Raw genomic sequence first — 18,113 nt, 5'->3', positions numbered from 1 at the left:
CACCAATTATCTTGCTGTCTCAGACATTCTTCTGATATCATACTAATGAGAACTCTCAAGAAATCCTGAGACAGACATTCTCAAACTCGCACTGAAAAGTGTGCAAAAGCTCCATTCTTCCCAACGTTTTACCTAAGTCAGTCTGGAAAAGAAGAAGATGGTTGAGGTTTCTGTATTTACCTTTGTAACTTTTTCCAAAGGCTGCCCATTTTGTGCCTGCTGCATAACATCATTGACAATCATCTTTGCTATCCTCCAAGCCATCTCTTCTTGGGCCTAAAACAAAGGAAACTAAGTCATTTGAAACTGTTAATTCTTTGAGTCATAGGTCCAAAAGTGCTCTTCCTACAGTCACATTTTAAACGTGCAGAACAGGAGCAGTTACAGATGCTTTCCTAATGGCAAATCTTCCCATTTAGTGGCAGGAGGAACCTCAGATTTACTTTATGGGGAGATGCTCAGTCCTGAACAGCCCTCAACCTAGATGCAGTGGTCATGTTACAGCATCACCACAGAACAATTAGCACTCCCTGTGCAAAATGGTTACTTACCTGTACTGGAGGCTCTTTGAGGTGTGTAGTCCCCTATCTGTATTGCAAATCTGGGTGGCACGTGCCCCACATGACTGACTCAGGAAGGCCTGCCATCGGTGTGGGGCCCCAGGTGCTTTAAATTGCCACCAGAGTCCCGGGTGGCACTAAAGGCTGGCTGGAGTCACGGGGGAAGAAGGGCATGATGTGGTCTGGGCAGCACTAAGGGCTGGCTGGGGGTGGAGGACCATGCACGGTCTGGGCAAGTGCTAAGGGCTGGTTGCCTCAGCCCCTCCCCAAAGTGCTGTCCCTTCTGGTAATGCAGAGCTGCCCCCGCCGGAGCCTGGCAATTCTACGGCCCCTTTGGACTCAGAGCATGTAGCAGTAAGAAAGAACTGGGAGACGTTGGCCTGGATCATCCTTTAGGCTCTGAAATTAGAGCATGAAAAGGGCTATGGCCCATGTGCAGGGTAATGGACCCAAAAATAATGCCAGACCAGGTGAGTGGTGCCCACAGAATACACCCGGGGACTAGCACTTGAAGAAGAAATGAATGCTGCTTGGTTATCTGGAAATCCCAATCCCTTTCGTTTGCCGTTTGTCTCCTTTCAGGCTATGTCTAGACTACATCCCTCTTTTGAAAGAGCGATGTAAATGAGCCCAATCAAAACTGCAAATGAAGCGCGGATTTAAATATCCCGTACTTCATTTGCATATTCACGTCCGATCGCTGTTTCAAAAAAGGGTATTTCGAAAATGAAACTGCAGTCTAGACGCAGTTCTTTCGGGGAAAAAATCCCTTTTTCGAAAGATCCCATACTCTTGAAAATAATAAGGAGTAAGATCTTTTCAAAAGGGTTTTTTTTCTGAAAGAATCAAGTCTAGACAGCCGTTTCACTTTTGAAATATTCTTTTCCAAAACAGCGATCGACGCGAATATGCAAATGAAATGTGGGATATTTAAATCTGCATTTCATTTGCGCTTTTGATCGGGCTCATTTACATTCCTCTCTCAAAAGAGGGATGTAGTCTAGATGAGCCCCCAGAGACAACAGAAAATCCCAATCCACAAGCCTATAGCTACCAGTTACATTAGTTAAGCCAATCAGCTGGCAATGCCAAAGGTCAAACTGGTCTCCCAAATGCAGGGAGGTCATTTTGGAACATTCTGTCTGTTAACAAGCTGGAGGAACGTCAGACAAAGACAATGGTCAGGATTCTGAGACCCTTCATCCAAATGATGAATCCAGATTTTTACACCCCAAAAATGCAGCTTGAAAACAGGCCGTACCTCATCCGTGTTTCCTTGCACCCATTTCTTCATCGCTTGTGAAAACATGGACCCTTGTTGTTGAGAAAAACAGAAAAAGGATTCAAGGCAAATCTTCATCAACTCAGCCAAGTACTCCGTGCCCTGCTCTGGAAAAGCCTCCCTGCCCAACGAGGCCCCAGACAGGGACATTCTGTTGCTGCTGCTGGGCAGAGGTCATGCGGCACGGGTGGGAGATAGGGATTTAAGGGGAGCTACTGCACTGAGTCAGGTTCATTTCTCTGCCTCAGCTCCCTGGAAGCACACTGAGGAACAGGACTGGAGTGAGGGTAAAGCAGGCTGGAGAGCCAGCTGAGAGCTGAGCCACTGAAGCTCTTTAAGTTCAAACACTGAAGAGGTTTTTATCAGCTCAGCTTTTAGTCGCTTCCCAGTCCCTGTCGGGCTTGGTCAATAGTTCAAACCCCAGAGGTTGCCCACAGCACAACTGAGTCCTGAAGGAGCAGGAACACAAGGTCTGGCAGGGGAATGAGCAAGGGGTGAATGTACAGGACAGACCCACAAGCACTCGCCTCTGCTTGACAAAAATACATGGAATGACTCCAAAGGCAGCAGAATCCAGCGCTCCTTGGCCGGGACAATGAAGAGAGCAGCTGATACTAAACATTTACAGACGCAGAGAAGGAACGGGAAAGCAAACCTTTTGATTTCTTTACATCAGGTTCTGGTTCAGATTCTCTGATAAACTGTCCCAGGTCACTGACTCTTCCAAATGTCATCTTCCTGCAGCAAGAGGCAGCAGACAAAGCGACGCAGGTTAGCCAGGGGCGCAATGTGAAAAACTGCTCAGTAGAATCAGAGCAAAGCTCTCTATAATGGCTGAGAAATGCTTGCACCCAAAAGACGGGGCTGGCATTTTACCATCCGGATATTTTCCCTCTTTCATTTAAACCTGAAGTTTATTCGATAGAATGGCATTTCTAGGAACCTAGCAGAGAGAGGTACAAACCTCAAAATGATTAGATTATACCACAAACATCTGCAGCAATAAGTGCCATCAAAATACATCGGGAACAGCTGACTCAAGTTAAAGGACACCTGAACATGAAATAAATCTGGCTTGTGCTTTTTATGACTCAGTTGCCCCATCCTCCACAATTCTTCACATTACAAAGATAAATCCTGTCTAGTCTGTAAGACACTGATGATGCAAAAAGAAGCAGGACAGTGAAAGTTAAGTAGTTGAGATTGGGCGAGATTTAGTTGGGTGTTTTAAACTTTCTCCCGGTACCTATATAATTTCCATAGCTAGTTAACATTTGGGAAAAAAGAAACCCTTTTAAAAGATTTGACATTTCTGTCCCTTCAATTAACTGAAGCTCTAATGACATGCATTCCCTAATATTGCCTACAATCAGAGAGCCCTTTGGCAACACCAGGGATGACCACAGTTGATATTCCTGATATTTCTAAAGTCAGGAGAAATGAGCAGAAATAATTAAATTTCCAGGACACCATGTTTCATGACCTCCTTATAACATTATAAAATGGCAAAAAAGGGACAAACCCAAACTAAAAAAAGTGCTATCTTTTTCTGTTATAGCTGCATAGAGCAATTTCCATCCATCTGAATCCTTATTTTAAGGAATCAGTTTTTTTATAATATAAGCCACAGAAGAAGCATCTTCTATTTGAGAGACATGGCAAAAAGGCACAAAACCAAAAGCATCCAATACTTTGATGACTACCACAACAGGAAACGACTTAAGAGCCAGAAGAAAAGCACAATGAATTGGGTTTATAGAAAACAAAAGTATCTTCTCTAGGTGGTGAGAGGGAGGAAGACAATTAAGGGTGCACACTGCTTAGATCTTCTGGGCTTGCTGCCTTCTAACCCCGTGGTGTCCAACCAGTTCTGAAGCTTAATAATAGCTTAACTAGCCACATTATTCTGAAAACATAAATATAGTAGCTACTGCTATAGCCAACTACCCACACTCAACCGGTCAAATAGCCCCTTGCGGCTAGTGGCTAGCGTGTGGGACACCATGGTTCTAACCCAATACCCATCAATGAGAGATGAGGAAACACTAAATTGATTTCCGGGACTGGGGCAGAGGAAACATCTTAGAACCAACATAGAGAAGTTTAAAAATAATTTTTAAAGTAATGGCTTTTATGATTAGTGTTCAAACTATCAACTGGTGGATTTTTTTGGTCAGAGAGCCACAAATGTGTATCAAGGTATCAGGACTGAACCTGCCCTTAGGGGCGAGGCACGGAAAGTGGAAAGATTCCATCAATGTTGCGAGCTGGAGAGAGTCAATATTCTAACCTGCTGAAGGTGCTGAGGGGCTCCTCACAGAATTACTATTTGATGAGATTTAACACACAGGGCTTCTAATTCAAGGGTTGCAAGTCCAGCATACATGCCAATACTAAGGATGTTAAGGACTAGTAACTATCTGATCAGCAAATGCTTATTGGATAGTCAGTCGACCAGTCAATTCTCCCCCCCCCCCCCTTGCTGCCTCTATCAGATAGAGGCAGCAAAGGGGGGGGGGGTGGAGAAGGGGTACTTCAAAGCAGCTGTGTGGCACTGCCTCTTTGAAACTCCAAGGTGGCATTTCAAAGAGGCAGTCGCTGCACAGCTGATCTGCAGCTCAGCTGTGTGGCGCTGCCCTTTTAAAACACCGAAGCGCTGTGGAGCCCAGGGTCAGCTGGAGGCTCCTCAGCCAACCCCGGGTTCCGAGCGGCATTTCCCCAAGATGGTGCTTCAAAAGGGCAGCAGCTGCACAGCTGAGCTGGGGATCAGTTGGCGACTCCCCAGCTGACCCCGGGCTCCATGTTGCTGCCCCTTTGAAACACCAAGGCATCATTTCAAAGAGGCAACCTCTGCACGGCTAATCCCCGGCATATCAGTGGTGGTGGTGGGGAGGTTCTTGTACATTTCAAAGGAGGAATGCAGAAGTGCCTATCAACTAGTCGAGCAGTCGATGGAAATTCCATTGACTACTCGACTAGTCAATTAACCGCAATTTAAATCCTTAGCCAGTACTGACATTTCAGGCCTTGGGGCTGACACACATTATCTCTGAACTGGGTTCTGGTTGATACTACTGTTCAATTCCCAATTCAGTAGTGCTCCGATAACTATGAGACTAGGAGTTTGAAGCAGACCAAATACCACTGAGTTACAAGCTTGCTTTCTTCAGAAGGGAGACAAGCCAATACAGCTACCTGAAGAGATAAAACACCTTTCATCCAACAAACTAACAACTATAATAGCCCTCTGGCTACAGCTTGTACCTACCTACAGTATTAATACAAAGAGACACAACAAGAACAAAACAAAAGGTGAAGCAGACATGAAAGAACGATAGACACTGAATAAACCTTACCCTGCATAAGTTCGTTGATATAGAGATTCTGGATCCAGACTTGCAGCATCTACAATTATTGCTTCATCAAAATTTTTCAGGATTTTAACATTAGCCTTTTTGACACTGGACTACAACAGAAAGTCTAAATATTAGTGCCAAATGCAAAGAACTAGTAGCCACTTAGCACACCAGGTCAAGAGATAGTTCAGTTTTCTTGTACACTATAAAATAGTTCACAATTTTTAAGTAGACTGAAAAATATTTTACAGCCTCTACCCCACAAAATATGAATTTCAGAATAAGTGACATTATTTTTAAACACAGTGATAATGTACAGTTACATGAACAAAGCATAAAAAAATCAAAACATGTAATACACAAGTCAGAATATGTCTAGTTAAAGCAGGGGTGAGGAACCTTTTTTGGGTTGGGGGCCACTGAGCCACAGAAAAATCAATCGGGGGCCACACACAAATGACAAGCCCCTGACTGAGAAGGAGAAAGTCACTTCTCACATTCCCCTTGCACACCAGAGTCTCAGGGGCCCAGGTTCGTAGATTTTGTATGCTCCAGCCCTGTGGGTGGGTAGCAGGGGGGTTGGAGTGCTAGCGTGGGCTCCCCAATGCTGAGCCATATCTGGCCCCTGGGACTGAGGTTCCCTACCCCGATTTCAAGAGTGGTTGTGTGTGCGCATGCACATATTTGCTTCTGAATTTAAAAAAAAAAAAAAAAAAAAAAAAAAAGAGGGAGCTCTCTCAAAAGCTGCAGCTATTAAAAAAGTCCCCCCAGTTCCTGCCATCTACTTGGTAAATGCATGGTTAATCCTCAATGGAAATACACGGTTCCTAGGAAATGTTGCATGTTTTCCCCTACATAGAACAAAACGTGCATTTCCTGGGCTAGTTGCTTAATTCCTCTTGAAGAAAACAAAGAAAGGTGTGAGTGAGTGAGTGTACATACACAGTAACTCACTAACACACTGTATTCAAATGGAAACCTTCATGGCAGCTGCTTCAGACTACTGAGGCAGGTAGGCAGTGGAAGCACACACAAGAGAATACTCTCTCCTTTCAATGGCATAACTGCGGACACCACAAAACACCATGTTCTATTTTTGAAAAACACTCTGCCATTTATATCAGCAACATTCCTATTTAGTTTGTTCAACAGCACAGCTTTTCTGGATCTGGCGGGCTACACTCAGACAGGGAGTTCAGATCTTATTCTCTCTCTTTGCAGTTGAGATTACTGCTATTATTTTGTTTAGGCTGACAGGGAATGCATTTGCAGGATTTCTGGAACTGTTCTGCCCCGAAGTCAAGCTCAATGTGTGAAGTAAATTAAGTCGCTGGTAACCCGGAACCTACTGCTATGCGGTGCCCCAGTTCCACATCTGAATGGAATGTGAACAAAACTACAGTTTCATTTTCACGTGGGACAGACACTTCCATTCTAAAAATGTGTTTGCCATTAGCCAAGAAAATCTCCTAGATGTGCCTTGCTCTGTTGACCATTTCCCAGGCTGAACCCACTTATAAATGCAAGTGGTACACTCTTGAGAAAGCTGCATTCTAGGGTGGGTGGGGGGAGAAAAGAGTGAGGAACCAGAGAGGCCATTAATGAAACACAGAAAACCTGAAGTTGAGATTAAACAGAACTGGACTTTCACCAAGTCACTGAACAAAAGTAAACAATCTAATCTTTTGTCAATGAAGTTAGAAAGCAAGTGAGCATCAAAGGAAGCCAGTTGTAGTCTCACTTCCATGTGATTCACAGACGAGTTAAAGTACATGTTGGACCTCTCTAGTCCGGCATGATTTGAGTTAGTCGGATGTCCACTTATGAGCTTGGCCAAGTTTCCTGCAGTGCCATAAAGTTTGACGACAGCCACCAGTCCTGGATATCAGTGTTCTGTGCTGCTATTTAGCTCTAATTTACCCCAAAATGTCTTCAAAGAGCCCAGCAAGCAGTGGTAGTGTTGGTAATGCTGCTAGAAATAATGACCTCCCATGGCTCAGCAAATTCTCTGGTTTGGCACTGGTCAGGTCCTGAGGGTGCTGGACTAGAAAGGTTCAACCCGTGGTCTTATTTAGTGTTTTATTAAAAAAACTCTCTGGCTTCCCCAGCAACAGATCTCTTAAGTCTTTGTTCACAATGTAATCATCTTCAAGTGCACCATACGTAAACAGGAGCACAAACTCAGATATCGCCACTAGAGATGTTAACTATTGTGTAATTGAGTAGTTGTGGAACCATATGCAATCTTAGCAGTTACACAACTATTCCATGGTCCTCAAGAGTGGGGCCGGCAGCCATTGTGCTGAGAAAGAGGCAGCAGCGTGGGATGGCGGCAGCCCCTGTCCATGGGGGATCCAAGCTCCCCATAGACAGAGGCTGCTACGTGGGATGCAGAGCAGCCTCTGTTCACAGGGAGCTCAGACCCCCTAAGGACAGGGGCTGCTTCATGGCAGCCTCTCCTGCCCCTCCCCGTGATTGGGGGGGACAGGCGACACCAGCTCCTGCCTGTCCCCCCCACACCTCTGTAGGCAGGTACCTGGAGCCGATACACATGGGGAACTGGGAGTTAGCTTTCAAGCTAGCTCCCTGCGTGTATCGGCTCTAGCCTGCTCCCCTCACCCTCTGCGCTGCTGCCTCTATCATGCATGCACTACATTCATTCCCCTCACCCTCCCTCTGCCACTCTATCAGAGGCAGCAGGGCGGAGGTGGGGGCAAGCAGATCTGGTGCTAATGGAAAGCTGGCTTTTAAGCTAGCTCCTCACTGGCACCAGCTCCCGCTCCCCTGCCTTGTTGCCTCTGATAGAGGCAGCAAGGGGGGGGGAAGGGGGAGAGAGAATACGCATGCAGTCAACAAGATTAACCAATAAGCCTAGGTTTTTTGGTTAATCGTATAGTCGACTATATGCTGACATCCCTAACTGCCACCCTGTAGGTCAGCTGAATACTTGATGAATAAAGCACAACAGAATCTGCTGGGTCCTTTCTGCTTTCACAGAAACTTCGAGACACTAGATATTAACTGCTATTCCTCTCTACACTAGTAGCTGGCTCTATTTTATCTGAAAAAGAAATGCTCTGCTCCTATATCTGACTTTTACAGGAACTAGATTGCTGTTAAGTACCATGCTATTGTAAATAAACACTAAGATCCATAACTTACATTGTTTATAATTTAACTATACCAGAATTTATTCAGTTGTCAAAACTAAAAAGTCAACATTTTCCAACAGTAAAAACACAGTATCATAGATATTTGTGTTTTGTTTGTTTTTAAGGGAACGCCTACAGTATTTCAGATTCCACTGTATAACACTGCTGTCATTTCTAATGGTAACCACTGTCCAAAAATGCAAATTGTAGCAGTATCTGCACAGTATTATAACTTGGATTAGGAATAGGCGATAAACTAATTATTGCATTGTATTTTTCCATATGAATTACTTTTATTGATTTAAGGCAGAATAAAGATTTTCTACTCTAATGTAGAATTTAACGGGGAAGCTAAACATGAGACTTAAATTACATGAAAATGTTCCCTGAACCAAGCTGCTTGGCATGCAATTCTTCACAGGTTTGAGGATATCATTATGGAATGATCACAGCTGCTATTAGGATGGAAGTAAAACAGGAAATTTTTACCTGGGAGGCAGAGCCATCAGAACCAGTTGTATGAGGCTCATTGTCAGGAGAGCTACTGGGGCCTTGAAGAGTCAGTGCAATATTCCCCCCTGCAAATTCATCTCCTCGTACTGAATGGATGAGATCATTCAAGTATTTGTAGTAAAGGTTGCTGGACAAAAAGCCAGGTAAAAAAACCTAGGAAACAGAGGAAGTGGTTGTGTTGATAAAAAGGCAGAGGATACAATCTGAATGAATGAATATTACAGTGGCACACATAGGACAGCGAAGGGGTATCTGACCATACGCAGAAATTAAGGGCTCATTTATCCTTAATGGAGCTAGAATGTCCATATATGGAGTTATTCAGGAACAGGTATCAGGCTCTAAATTCATGCCCTACCTTAATCCAAACTCATTTTCTAAACTAGACTTTAAGAATGTTTTTTCTGCAAGGATGTGGCTGAGCAAAAAGGTAATGACAGCCTAAAATCAGCTGAGGCTGGTGGATGACCTCAGAAGAGAGTGGAGATATTGTTATGGAATAGCCTCCAAAAGGATCATTTTACAAAAACAATTAACACAAAAGTCTTTTCTTGGAAGATTTAAAAACAGATTGGACAAACCACACAGGGAACAATTCTACATCACCTCTGCAGCAAGAAGATAAAACACTAAGAACTGATAACATTAGAGATGGGAGAAAAAAAATCTATTATTGATCATCTTTTCTCTCTACTAGTTTCCAAGACTGTTTTCAAAAAGCACTCTCTCACCTTCTCCATGGTGGTCCAGGCCTGCCGTAATGGAGTAGTAAAACAGTTAGGGAGTGGACCTCCCTCCCTGCAGATATTGGATTCAATTTCTAATCGCACAAAGTCATCAAATCCAAGAGGATGTGTGGCTTGGAGGGAGAAGTATCTGCAGAACAGGATAGTGGAAGAAAAGTATACGTAAGACAAGCTTCAAAACGTTCATTGGGTGGGCAAAATAGCTTTTTCACACCAAACAGTTAGCTATATTGTGGTCACTAGGTGGCATTAGCCTCAAAAACCAATGTACAACTGATAGCCAAAGATTAAGGAAAAAATCCCTGAACTGAGGAAACAAATATCTCTTCAAATGAGATCAGAGTAAATGGAATAAAGTACATTATGTGACTGCTTATGGGCAGAGTTGTGCACTTAATACTATATTGTAGAGCAAGCAAGCAGGAAGCACCAAGAACCCACAGCAGGTTCATTTCCTTTTAACTGAACTATTAAACAACTGATTTTAGGGAACTGAGTGAGCTGCTTAGTTTGAAATAGGTCAGGGACACCAGACCCTAGCAGAACAATAAATGAATTCAACACAGCTTGTTGCCCCGGTCACTCACACTTCAGCTTTAGAACATGTTTTTGAGAAGTAGTTTAGGAAACCATTGTTGATTTAAAATGGTTTAAGGCAACCTCCAAAGGTAGAAGTGGACGTGACATTATTGATACCCTTTCTTATTACTTTATGAAAGCTGAAGGGTTTTAATTATCTAAAGCTGGTAATTAAAAAAAAAATCCTAAATATTAGAAACAAGTTTTTTCTTACCCATTTTTCCTGACTAGAGAACTAAACTGAGAAGCTGTCTCAGTCTTCTATGGAAGGCATGAGATTGTCTGGCTATTCAAGAGCGAGAGTCTCTCTCAATTATACATCAGGAGTTTGAATTACAATCTATTTAACTCCAAATCAATAGTTGTAAACAGTGACCAACAAACTGTTCCCCTCCCTACTGCTCTGGATTGTGATGACAATAGTCATTAGTTACCCATGGAGTCCTCCAGCATACACAGGATAGATGAGAATCAATATTTCTCATGAAAGATCATGAAAAATGATTTCCAAAGATTTTAGACGTCTTTGTATACAAGGAACTTAAAAAGGTCCATTTTCCACACACTTACATTGGAGGTCACCTTTAATAAAACACGCCCACGCCCCACAGTCCCATATACCAAATATCTAGAAAGCCAAGAATGCAAAAGGTTTACTGAAAAAATAAAACTATCCCTGTGTGCAATGCCACATATACAAGTACCAGATTTTTCTAACTGGAGCTGTGGAGGCAAATGATTGTTAGAACAACTCACCTATCATATAAAATCATGGCATCATTCTGTGCCTCCTGCCCATCATATTGGCCCTTTTTGGCAGCAAGCTGAGACTGGAAGTTATCTGCTGCCAACCAGAACTGTAGTATATTAACTGCATCTTCCTTTTCCATGTACTGGAAGGGAAATTAAGAATATTAAATATAACCTTTCAAAGAAGAGCAAACAAGTTTTTACTAAGAAGTGGAAGGGGAACATAGGCAGACCTGGTCCCTTTTCAAATTTTTTTTTTTGGCCAAAAAACCTGATTCACACATCAATACACAAGTTATCTGGGCAGAAACCACATGGGTTTTCTGGGTGGTCAGATGCATTGTTTACAAAGAGGGCTTCACTCACAAATACCATAAAAAACTAGTAATAAAAAACGCCAATATTTCAGTCACACATGATGCCTGGGTAATTGCACATACCCGTACCAAATGAAAACACATAGGAACACAGAAAAATAATTTTCACACTGTATGGATGTTATCTTAATGCAACACTAAACCAGTGTGGGTGTTTGGGCTTCTTAACCTGCTGTTTCAAGATATACAGGCCACTGTAGTTTGGAATACTGTAGTTAGGCTATTAAAACAGTTCTGTCCTGCCAACAAGCCCAATTCTCCAAACAGAGAGCACTGCTATTGTGAAGCTATTTCAAATTCAAACATTCATTATGCCATGTGCTGGTCTGAAGTCATGCATTATATCAACATGACCCAGATCAGAATCTTGCCCAGTATTTCTTGTCAATGCTTCTTTTGGCAAGATTATCAAATAGCTAAAAGCCAAGGCAAGATTAAAAAATTCTACCTGCTAGCAGCTTACTCTGCAGGGGTATGTCTACACTAGCCACGCTAGTTCGAACTAGGGTGGCTAATGTAGTCATTCGAACTTACAAATGAAGCCCGGGATTAAAATATCCCGGGCTTTATTTGCATGTTCCCGGGCACCGCCATTTTTAAATGCCCGGTACTTCGAACTCCCTGCCCGTGGCTACGTGCGACATGGGCTAGGTAGTTCGAATTAAAGCTCCTGCAATGAGGAGTAATGGTAGTTCGAATTAGGAGCTTTAATTCGAACTACCTAGCCCGTGTCGCGCGTAGCCACGGGCAGGGAGTTCGAACTACCGGGCATTTAAAAATGGCGGCGCCTGGGAACATGCAAATAAAGCCCGGGATATTTTAATCCCGGGCTTCATTTGCAAGTTCGAATGACTACATTAGCCACCCTAGCTCGAACTAGCGTGGCAGTGTAGACATACCCCAAGAGATTAAGTTGTTGTGCCTATCATTTTGCTACAATTCCTGGTACTTTTCCAGGGCTTTTCATGCTTCTCAAAAAGCTTTACAGACATTAAACCTTCTAGTAGCCCCATGAGGGGTAGGTAAATGAATTGTTACAATATCCTGGTACAGAGCAAAAAGACAATGCTATGATGGAGCTCTTCACAGGAGAAGGGATGTGTGAAAGCTCAGCCTAAAATAAAACAAAGAAATTAGAACATTTGGAATGATTCTACAAAAAAAGGAAAAATAGCTGAATGCATTTTTCCCCTAGCATTATGTGTATCTGCTATTTTCAAGTTATAAATTACTGGGATCCTAAAATAAAGCTTTTATGGCATACATGGTTTTTTTATACTACACTGTGGGGTGGTGGTGGGAGGGACCTACCTCAGAAAAATAGAACAGTGCTGATTCACAGAAGAGTATATCAGCCAGGTAAACAGTCCCACTGGTCAGCACCTCAATCTGGTATTTACAGAAATGGTGACTTCGCAAAAATTCACTAAAGTGCCTGCACATAGACAAAGTGATACTAAATATTATTAGTTATCAAGTGCCAACAGCAAATGTGGCATTTTACAAATAAAACCGAGTGCCTGCTCCAGGATGCTTAAAAAAAAAATCTAGTCAGATAAAGGCAAAACAGATAAGAAACAATAGTGTGTGGGGTAAGTCTGTGTGAACTGGAAGTGGTGTAATTATCTAGCAGCAGCATTTATGAATGACTTCAGGGAAGCAATCATAACAGATTGGGAGGGGTAAAAGGAGGGGGTTTGGAGCATGGAGGCAGACTAATCTAGGTATAAGGGGTAGCAGAGTGACTTAGCAGTGTTGCTAAGTGTTACTTAACCGAATGAATATGTTGATTCTTCGGTCTATTAAACTGTTTTTGAAAACACACAACATGACAAAGCCAAACCACGGAATCAACTTACTCTTGTTCCATTGCATTAAACACTATTGACTGTGCAGTAACGAAGCAGTTAGGGTCCACCTGTCCATCCTCCCCACAAATCTTTGCTGTAAGAAAGACCAGACCAATTATAATGAGCAGTTGGATTTACTTAGCTAAAAGAAATCACTGGCAATACGTCTAATGGAAACAAACAACAATTCAAGCCAAGTGGGATTAAGCAGATCTGACTTCTCATAACAAGTTTGTTACTTCAAATGTTGTCTGTAAGAGGACAAGAGCATTTTCACAGTTTAAACCCTGAACTGGGACTCAAGAGGATCTAGATTCTATTTCTGCTCTCCCCTGGCCTTCCCAGTCCTGGCTAGGGCTTCCCACCCTCACTGGGCAGCCCAGCTGCCAGCCCACAAGGTCCCAGACACCAGCCCTCCACCAGGACACTCTGCTTCTGGAGCATCCATGTTTCAGCTGGACCAGAGAGTCCTGGTTTAGAGAGGTTCATCCTGTACTTCTGTTTCCAATCTGCTTTATATGGATTACATAACCTCCATACTAAAAGGGGTTTTTTGAGAAGGTAAATCCCTTAATGGTCTCAACCTTTCCAGACTATTTTTTCCTTTTCAGGAGCCTGATTGGTCTTGTGTACCCCCAAGTTTCACCTCCCTTAAAACTACTTGTTTAGAAAAATCAGTGCCACAGCGCACAATACAAAAATAGAAAAGTGCCACAGCACGCTACTGAAAAATCGCTCACTTTCTCATTTTTACTGCATTGTTATAAATTGATTTTTACTGTCCTTTCAGTGTGGAGTACACAGAGAAGTATAAACAAGTCACTGTCTGGATGAAATTTTAAATTGTACTGACTCTGCATAGTTTTTCAACAGGCTACATAAAATACACTAGTAGATATCTAGATGAGTTGATGTACCACCGGAAGACCTCTGTGTCTCCTCCCAAGAGTACATGTACCCCAGCTGAGAACCACTACCTTAATGCATGTGAGGTGCTCAGATTCTATACAAATAGACACCACAGAAAAGTCTAATAAATAGTTGGAGATTCGTGAAATTAGGTGTATATTTTATAATCTATTTACCTGTTGTGGTTATAAACTCAAAAAGTAAAAGCAACTGTATTGTTATGAGAAAGACGAATTCATTCTGCTGCATATCAATTTTATTTGTTTTGGGGGGGATGTAATGGGTCAAGTCAATGTTATCAAATACAGCTTGTTCTTACCCACTATATCATTCCTCATTGTCTCTGTAATAGGTATTGGTTTAGCAGCATCTGGAGAAATATATTTGGTAAAAGTATTAACTGCATCCCGCTCTATACCTGGAAGAAGAAAAACACACATTGAACTTTACATCCATTGATGTAGATCTACAAGGTGAGTAAATGATATGCATTGTCACTTAGGAAGAGGAAGCATCTACTCAAAAATGGCAGTCCTTTCCTACAACCTTTTAACTTCCTGTTCTATTCTCCAGACAGCAATTCCTACCATGACAGCTGGCTGTAGGCTGGTCACAGCATACCCAGCTACTGAAAACACCATGCACCAGCCAACAGGTCAGAAGAAGGGTACAGCTCTCCAATTCCGCCCCTCCACCACATGGACTAATTATATTATCTCCAAGGTGCATTCATACCTCAGTAAAGCAAGACTTCTAAAGAAAGCTCGCAAACTCTGGCCCTCTTTATAGGGGAATTCTGGCATTTTTTTAAACTGAGGTCTCAGGAGTACAAGGCCCCACACATTACTTTCTGTTATTCATCTGTTTCTGTTGTTGTCTTAACTTTTACTGACAGACCCCATCCTTAAATACAGAAAGTGTTACAAGTATAACTGTGTGAAATAATCAGTCAGTGGAAAAATAAGTTGCACTACCAGGCTTTGCAACATCAGGTATCGTTAGCCTAGCATTATTACATATGTGAACAGCCTTTGCTTTTAGCCTCAAAGACAAAGCTTGCTTAAAGGGTTGTTTCTATTACATCCACTTTCAAGTAACCAAGTCCACAAATGTAATAGATGGAAACTAGAAACAATTTGAATAACTCAACCTAAATATTACTTACTATAAAATTCCATTTAATTACATTCTATTTCGTTGACATGCATTGTTGGAAAACTAATTTTATGGTAAACCCTTAGCGGATAATACTTTCACTTTACTTCTGGAAATTCAGTTATGAGTTCAGTTTCTTCAAGTCATATTAATTTTTTCAATATACAAAACTTAATTTATGCTCTCATGAGAAGCTTGAATTTGGCAACAGGAAATAGTTAATATAGATGACTAGGGAAAGAAAGAGGATTATACATGGACTATTCTCAGTCAGATAGAGGTTGAGCATCTCTAGTTCAGCACCCTCAGGACCTGATTAGTGCTGAACCTGAGAATTTGCCGGACCATGGGAGGTCAATATTGTCTAGCAGCATTACCAACACTTCCACTGGTTACTGGGCTTTTAGAGACATTTGAGATTAAAAATAGAGCTAAATAACAGCACAGAACACTGAGAGCCAGGACTGGTGGCTGTAAACAAACTTTATGGGACCACGGGAAACTTGGCCACACTCATGCTAAATGAACATTCTGCTCACTAACATCATGCTGGACAACGGATGTTGCCGGACCAGAGAGTGTCGGACTAGAGAGGTTCAATCTGTACAGGGCATCCCACTATACATCGCCCTGGTAAACATCGGTTCTGCACTAACATCATTGATGCTTGTGGGAACTGTTGCATTATAAGTCCTCCCATTCCCTCCTCTTAAGTTGAAGAAAAAAAAAGGGACCAATTCATGCAAAGAGAAGTCAGCCGTGGGGAAAAAAATTCCCCGCTTTATGTCGTTTCGCTGTACGACCACGTTTTTTGGAATGTATCTTGGACATATAGCGGGGACACTCTGCACTACACAGTGGGCATACATTACAAGTAGCAAAGGCTCCTCTCCTCATACACAAGAACATCCAATCAACAACAGAATTAAATATCTTTATGTTCAAATGTGAATATAAATAAACTGCCATTAACTAAGTTTAATTTCCTTTTAACAAAAATACAAGGACTCCCAAACATTTGACACACTGCAATAAATTTAAGAAAAATATCCAGTATTTTAGACATTTATGCACCAAACCCTTCAGACTCTTATTTTTAAAGGGGGACCCAGTTCCTGCAATCATCTTTTTTTAATTGCAGTAGCCCCAGATAGAACTGTGGTTTCATCGTGCTAGATGCTGTACATGAGAAATGGTCATGAGCTTACAATGAGCTTACAATGGGGCGGGCAAACTTTTTGGCCCAAATGCCACAACTGGGTATAGAAATTACACAGAGTGCCATGATTGATCACAGAACTGGGGCTGGGGTGCGGAAGTGGGTGAGGGCTCCAGCTGGGGGTGTGGGCTCAGAAATGAAGGGTTGCAGTGCAGGAGGGGGCCCTGACTGGGACCGAGGGGTTCAGCGGAGAGACGGGGCTCTAGGCTGGGGCAAGGGGTTGGAGTGCAGGGGGAAGGCTGAGAGTCTCTGGCTGCGAGCTCTGGGGTGGGATGGAGGGGTTGGAGGCACAGGAGAGTGTTCTGGGCTGGGCCTGAGCTGTTCGGAGGGCAGGAGGGGGCTCAGGCTCCACTTGCCTCCTTAAGCAGAGAAGTTCCCTTCTGCTCCCTTTGGCTCCTACACGAAGGCACAGCCAGGTAGCTCTATGTGCTGCCCTCTCTCCCCGCCCCGTCCACAGGCACCACTTTTGCAGCTCTCATTGCTTGCATTTCCCAGCAAATGGGAGCGGTGTCCTCTGGCTGCCCATATGCATAGGAGCCAGCCAGAAGAGAGACACGCTGTTGCTTCTGGGAGCCGCATGGAGCAGAGCAAGCCCCACACCCTGCTCCCCAGTGAGAACTCGAGGGCTGGTTTAAAATTGCTGGTGGGACAAATATGGCCTGTGGGCCATAGTCTGCCCCCCTCTGCTTTACAATCTTGCATGCTTACCCAGTAACTGGTTAACCGAAGGGCCAGGCCCACTTGCGGTACAGCAGGGCTGTCCAGAACAGCCCCTCACCCATGGCATGGCCGATCTGGAGGAGCCTCCTACCCACCGCAGGCTGCTCAGAAGGACCCTGGCCACAGGGGCTCCTGCCTAGAAAAGCCATGGCTGTGGAACCTGAGTCCCAGCCACTCTGAACCAGCCCTCCACAGTTAACTGGTTAAACAATTACAATTCTATCATTTAACTGGTTAACTTTTTAAATGGGTATTTACATCCCTACTTACTACCATATATAATCAAATGTCTGTGCTTCTGCTCATGGCAATAGGCACTACTCCCCGCAGTAAGTGTCTAAAGAAGAAATTAGAACAAATCGATTATGAAAAGCTTGATCAAATAAATCCAAGAGCAAAAACATATTCCATACGCATTCTCGAGAAGATTCATCATGGTTATTTTACAATATACGACATATGCAGCTTCCAGACAAAGGCAACTACCACCCCTCATTGGCATTCAAGCTTTGCTACATTTAAAATAGAAAAACCATTAGAAAGAGTGCCTTGATTTTGCAAGCTTACTCATGTAGGTACAGGTACAATTAAAATTAATGCCAGAAAATGTAATGATTCTGAAGTCTGTTTGACAGCATAATATTTAACACAAATCTTTCAAGAGATTCATTTCAATGTTACAAAAGAGTTCGGCCTGAACATTGGCCTACACAGTATCCTGACAGTTCCTGCTTTTGTAATTCAATTCTTCCTTTTTTCATCCCAGGCTGTTGCTAAGAGAACTTGCTAGATATACAGAAAAAAAACGCAAGAGTGTACATCCATAATGAAGAATTCAAAGCAAACCCAACAAGGGCATCATTCTCAGCAGCAGTAGCAGTCTGATTTTTTATTGATTTTAAAGAAAGTTACATGGGATAGTTCTAAGGTTAGAACTCCATTATG

At 42.8% G+C, this 18,113-nt stretch overlaps 1 protein-coding gene across 2 annotated transcripts in view; it reads right to left on the bottom strand.

Annotated features, from left to right (window-relative positions):
* AKAP10 (A-kinase anchoring protein 10) overlaps window positions 1-18,113 on the bottom strand; it is a 35,687-nt gene that overhangs the window by 2,425 nt on the left and 15,149 nt on the right. For both annotated transcript variants that reach the window (XM_006138680.4, XM_075904645.1), the window contains 10 exons: window positions 14,394-14,492; window positions 13,175-13,259; window positions 12,627-12,750; window positions 10,945-11,081; window positions 9,595-9,739; window positions 8,840-9,016; window positions 5,199-5,308; window positions 2,498-2,580; window positions 1,822-1,874; window positions 181-276 (listed from right to left, as the gene is read on the bottom strand). In XM_006138680.4, the coding sequence (XP_006138742.1) occupies window positions 181-276; window positions 1,822-1,874; window positions 2,498-2,580; window positions 5,199-5,308; window positions 8,840-9,016; window positions 9,595-9,739; window positions 10,945-11,081; window positions 12,627-12,750; window positions 13,175-13,259; window positions 14,394-14,492 (1,109 nt within the window). The remainder of the gene's footprint in view (window positions 1-180; window positions 277-1,821; window positions 1,875-2,497; window positions 2,581-5,198; window positions 5,309-8,839; window positions 9,017-9,594; window positions 9,740-10,944; window positions 11,082-12,626; window positions 12,751-13,174; window positions 13,260-14,393; window positions 14,493-18,113) is intronic.

The sequence above is a fragment of the Pelodiscus sinensis genome, chromosome 21, assembly GCF_049634645.1.
Source record: "Pelodiscus sinensis isolate JC-2024 chromosome 21, ASM4963464v1, whole genome shotgun sequence".
Taxonomy (NCBI): domain Eukaryota; kingdom Metazoa; phylum Chordata; order Testudines; family Trionychidae; genus Pelodiscus; species Pelodiscus sinensis.
This window is presented reverse-complemented; position numbering and strand designations above follow the sequence as displayed.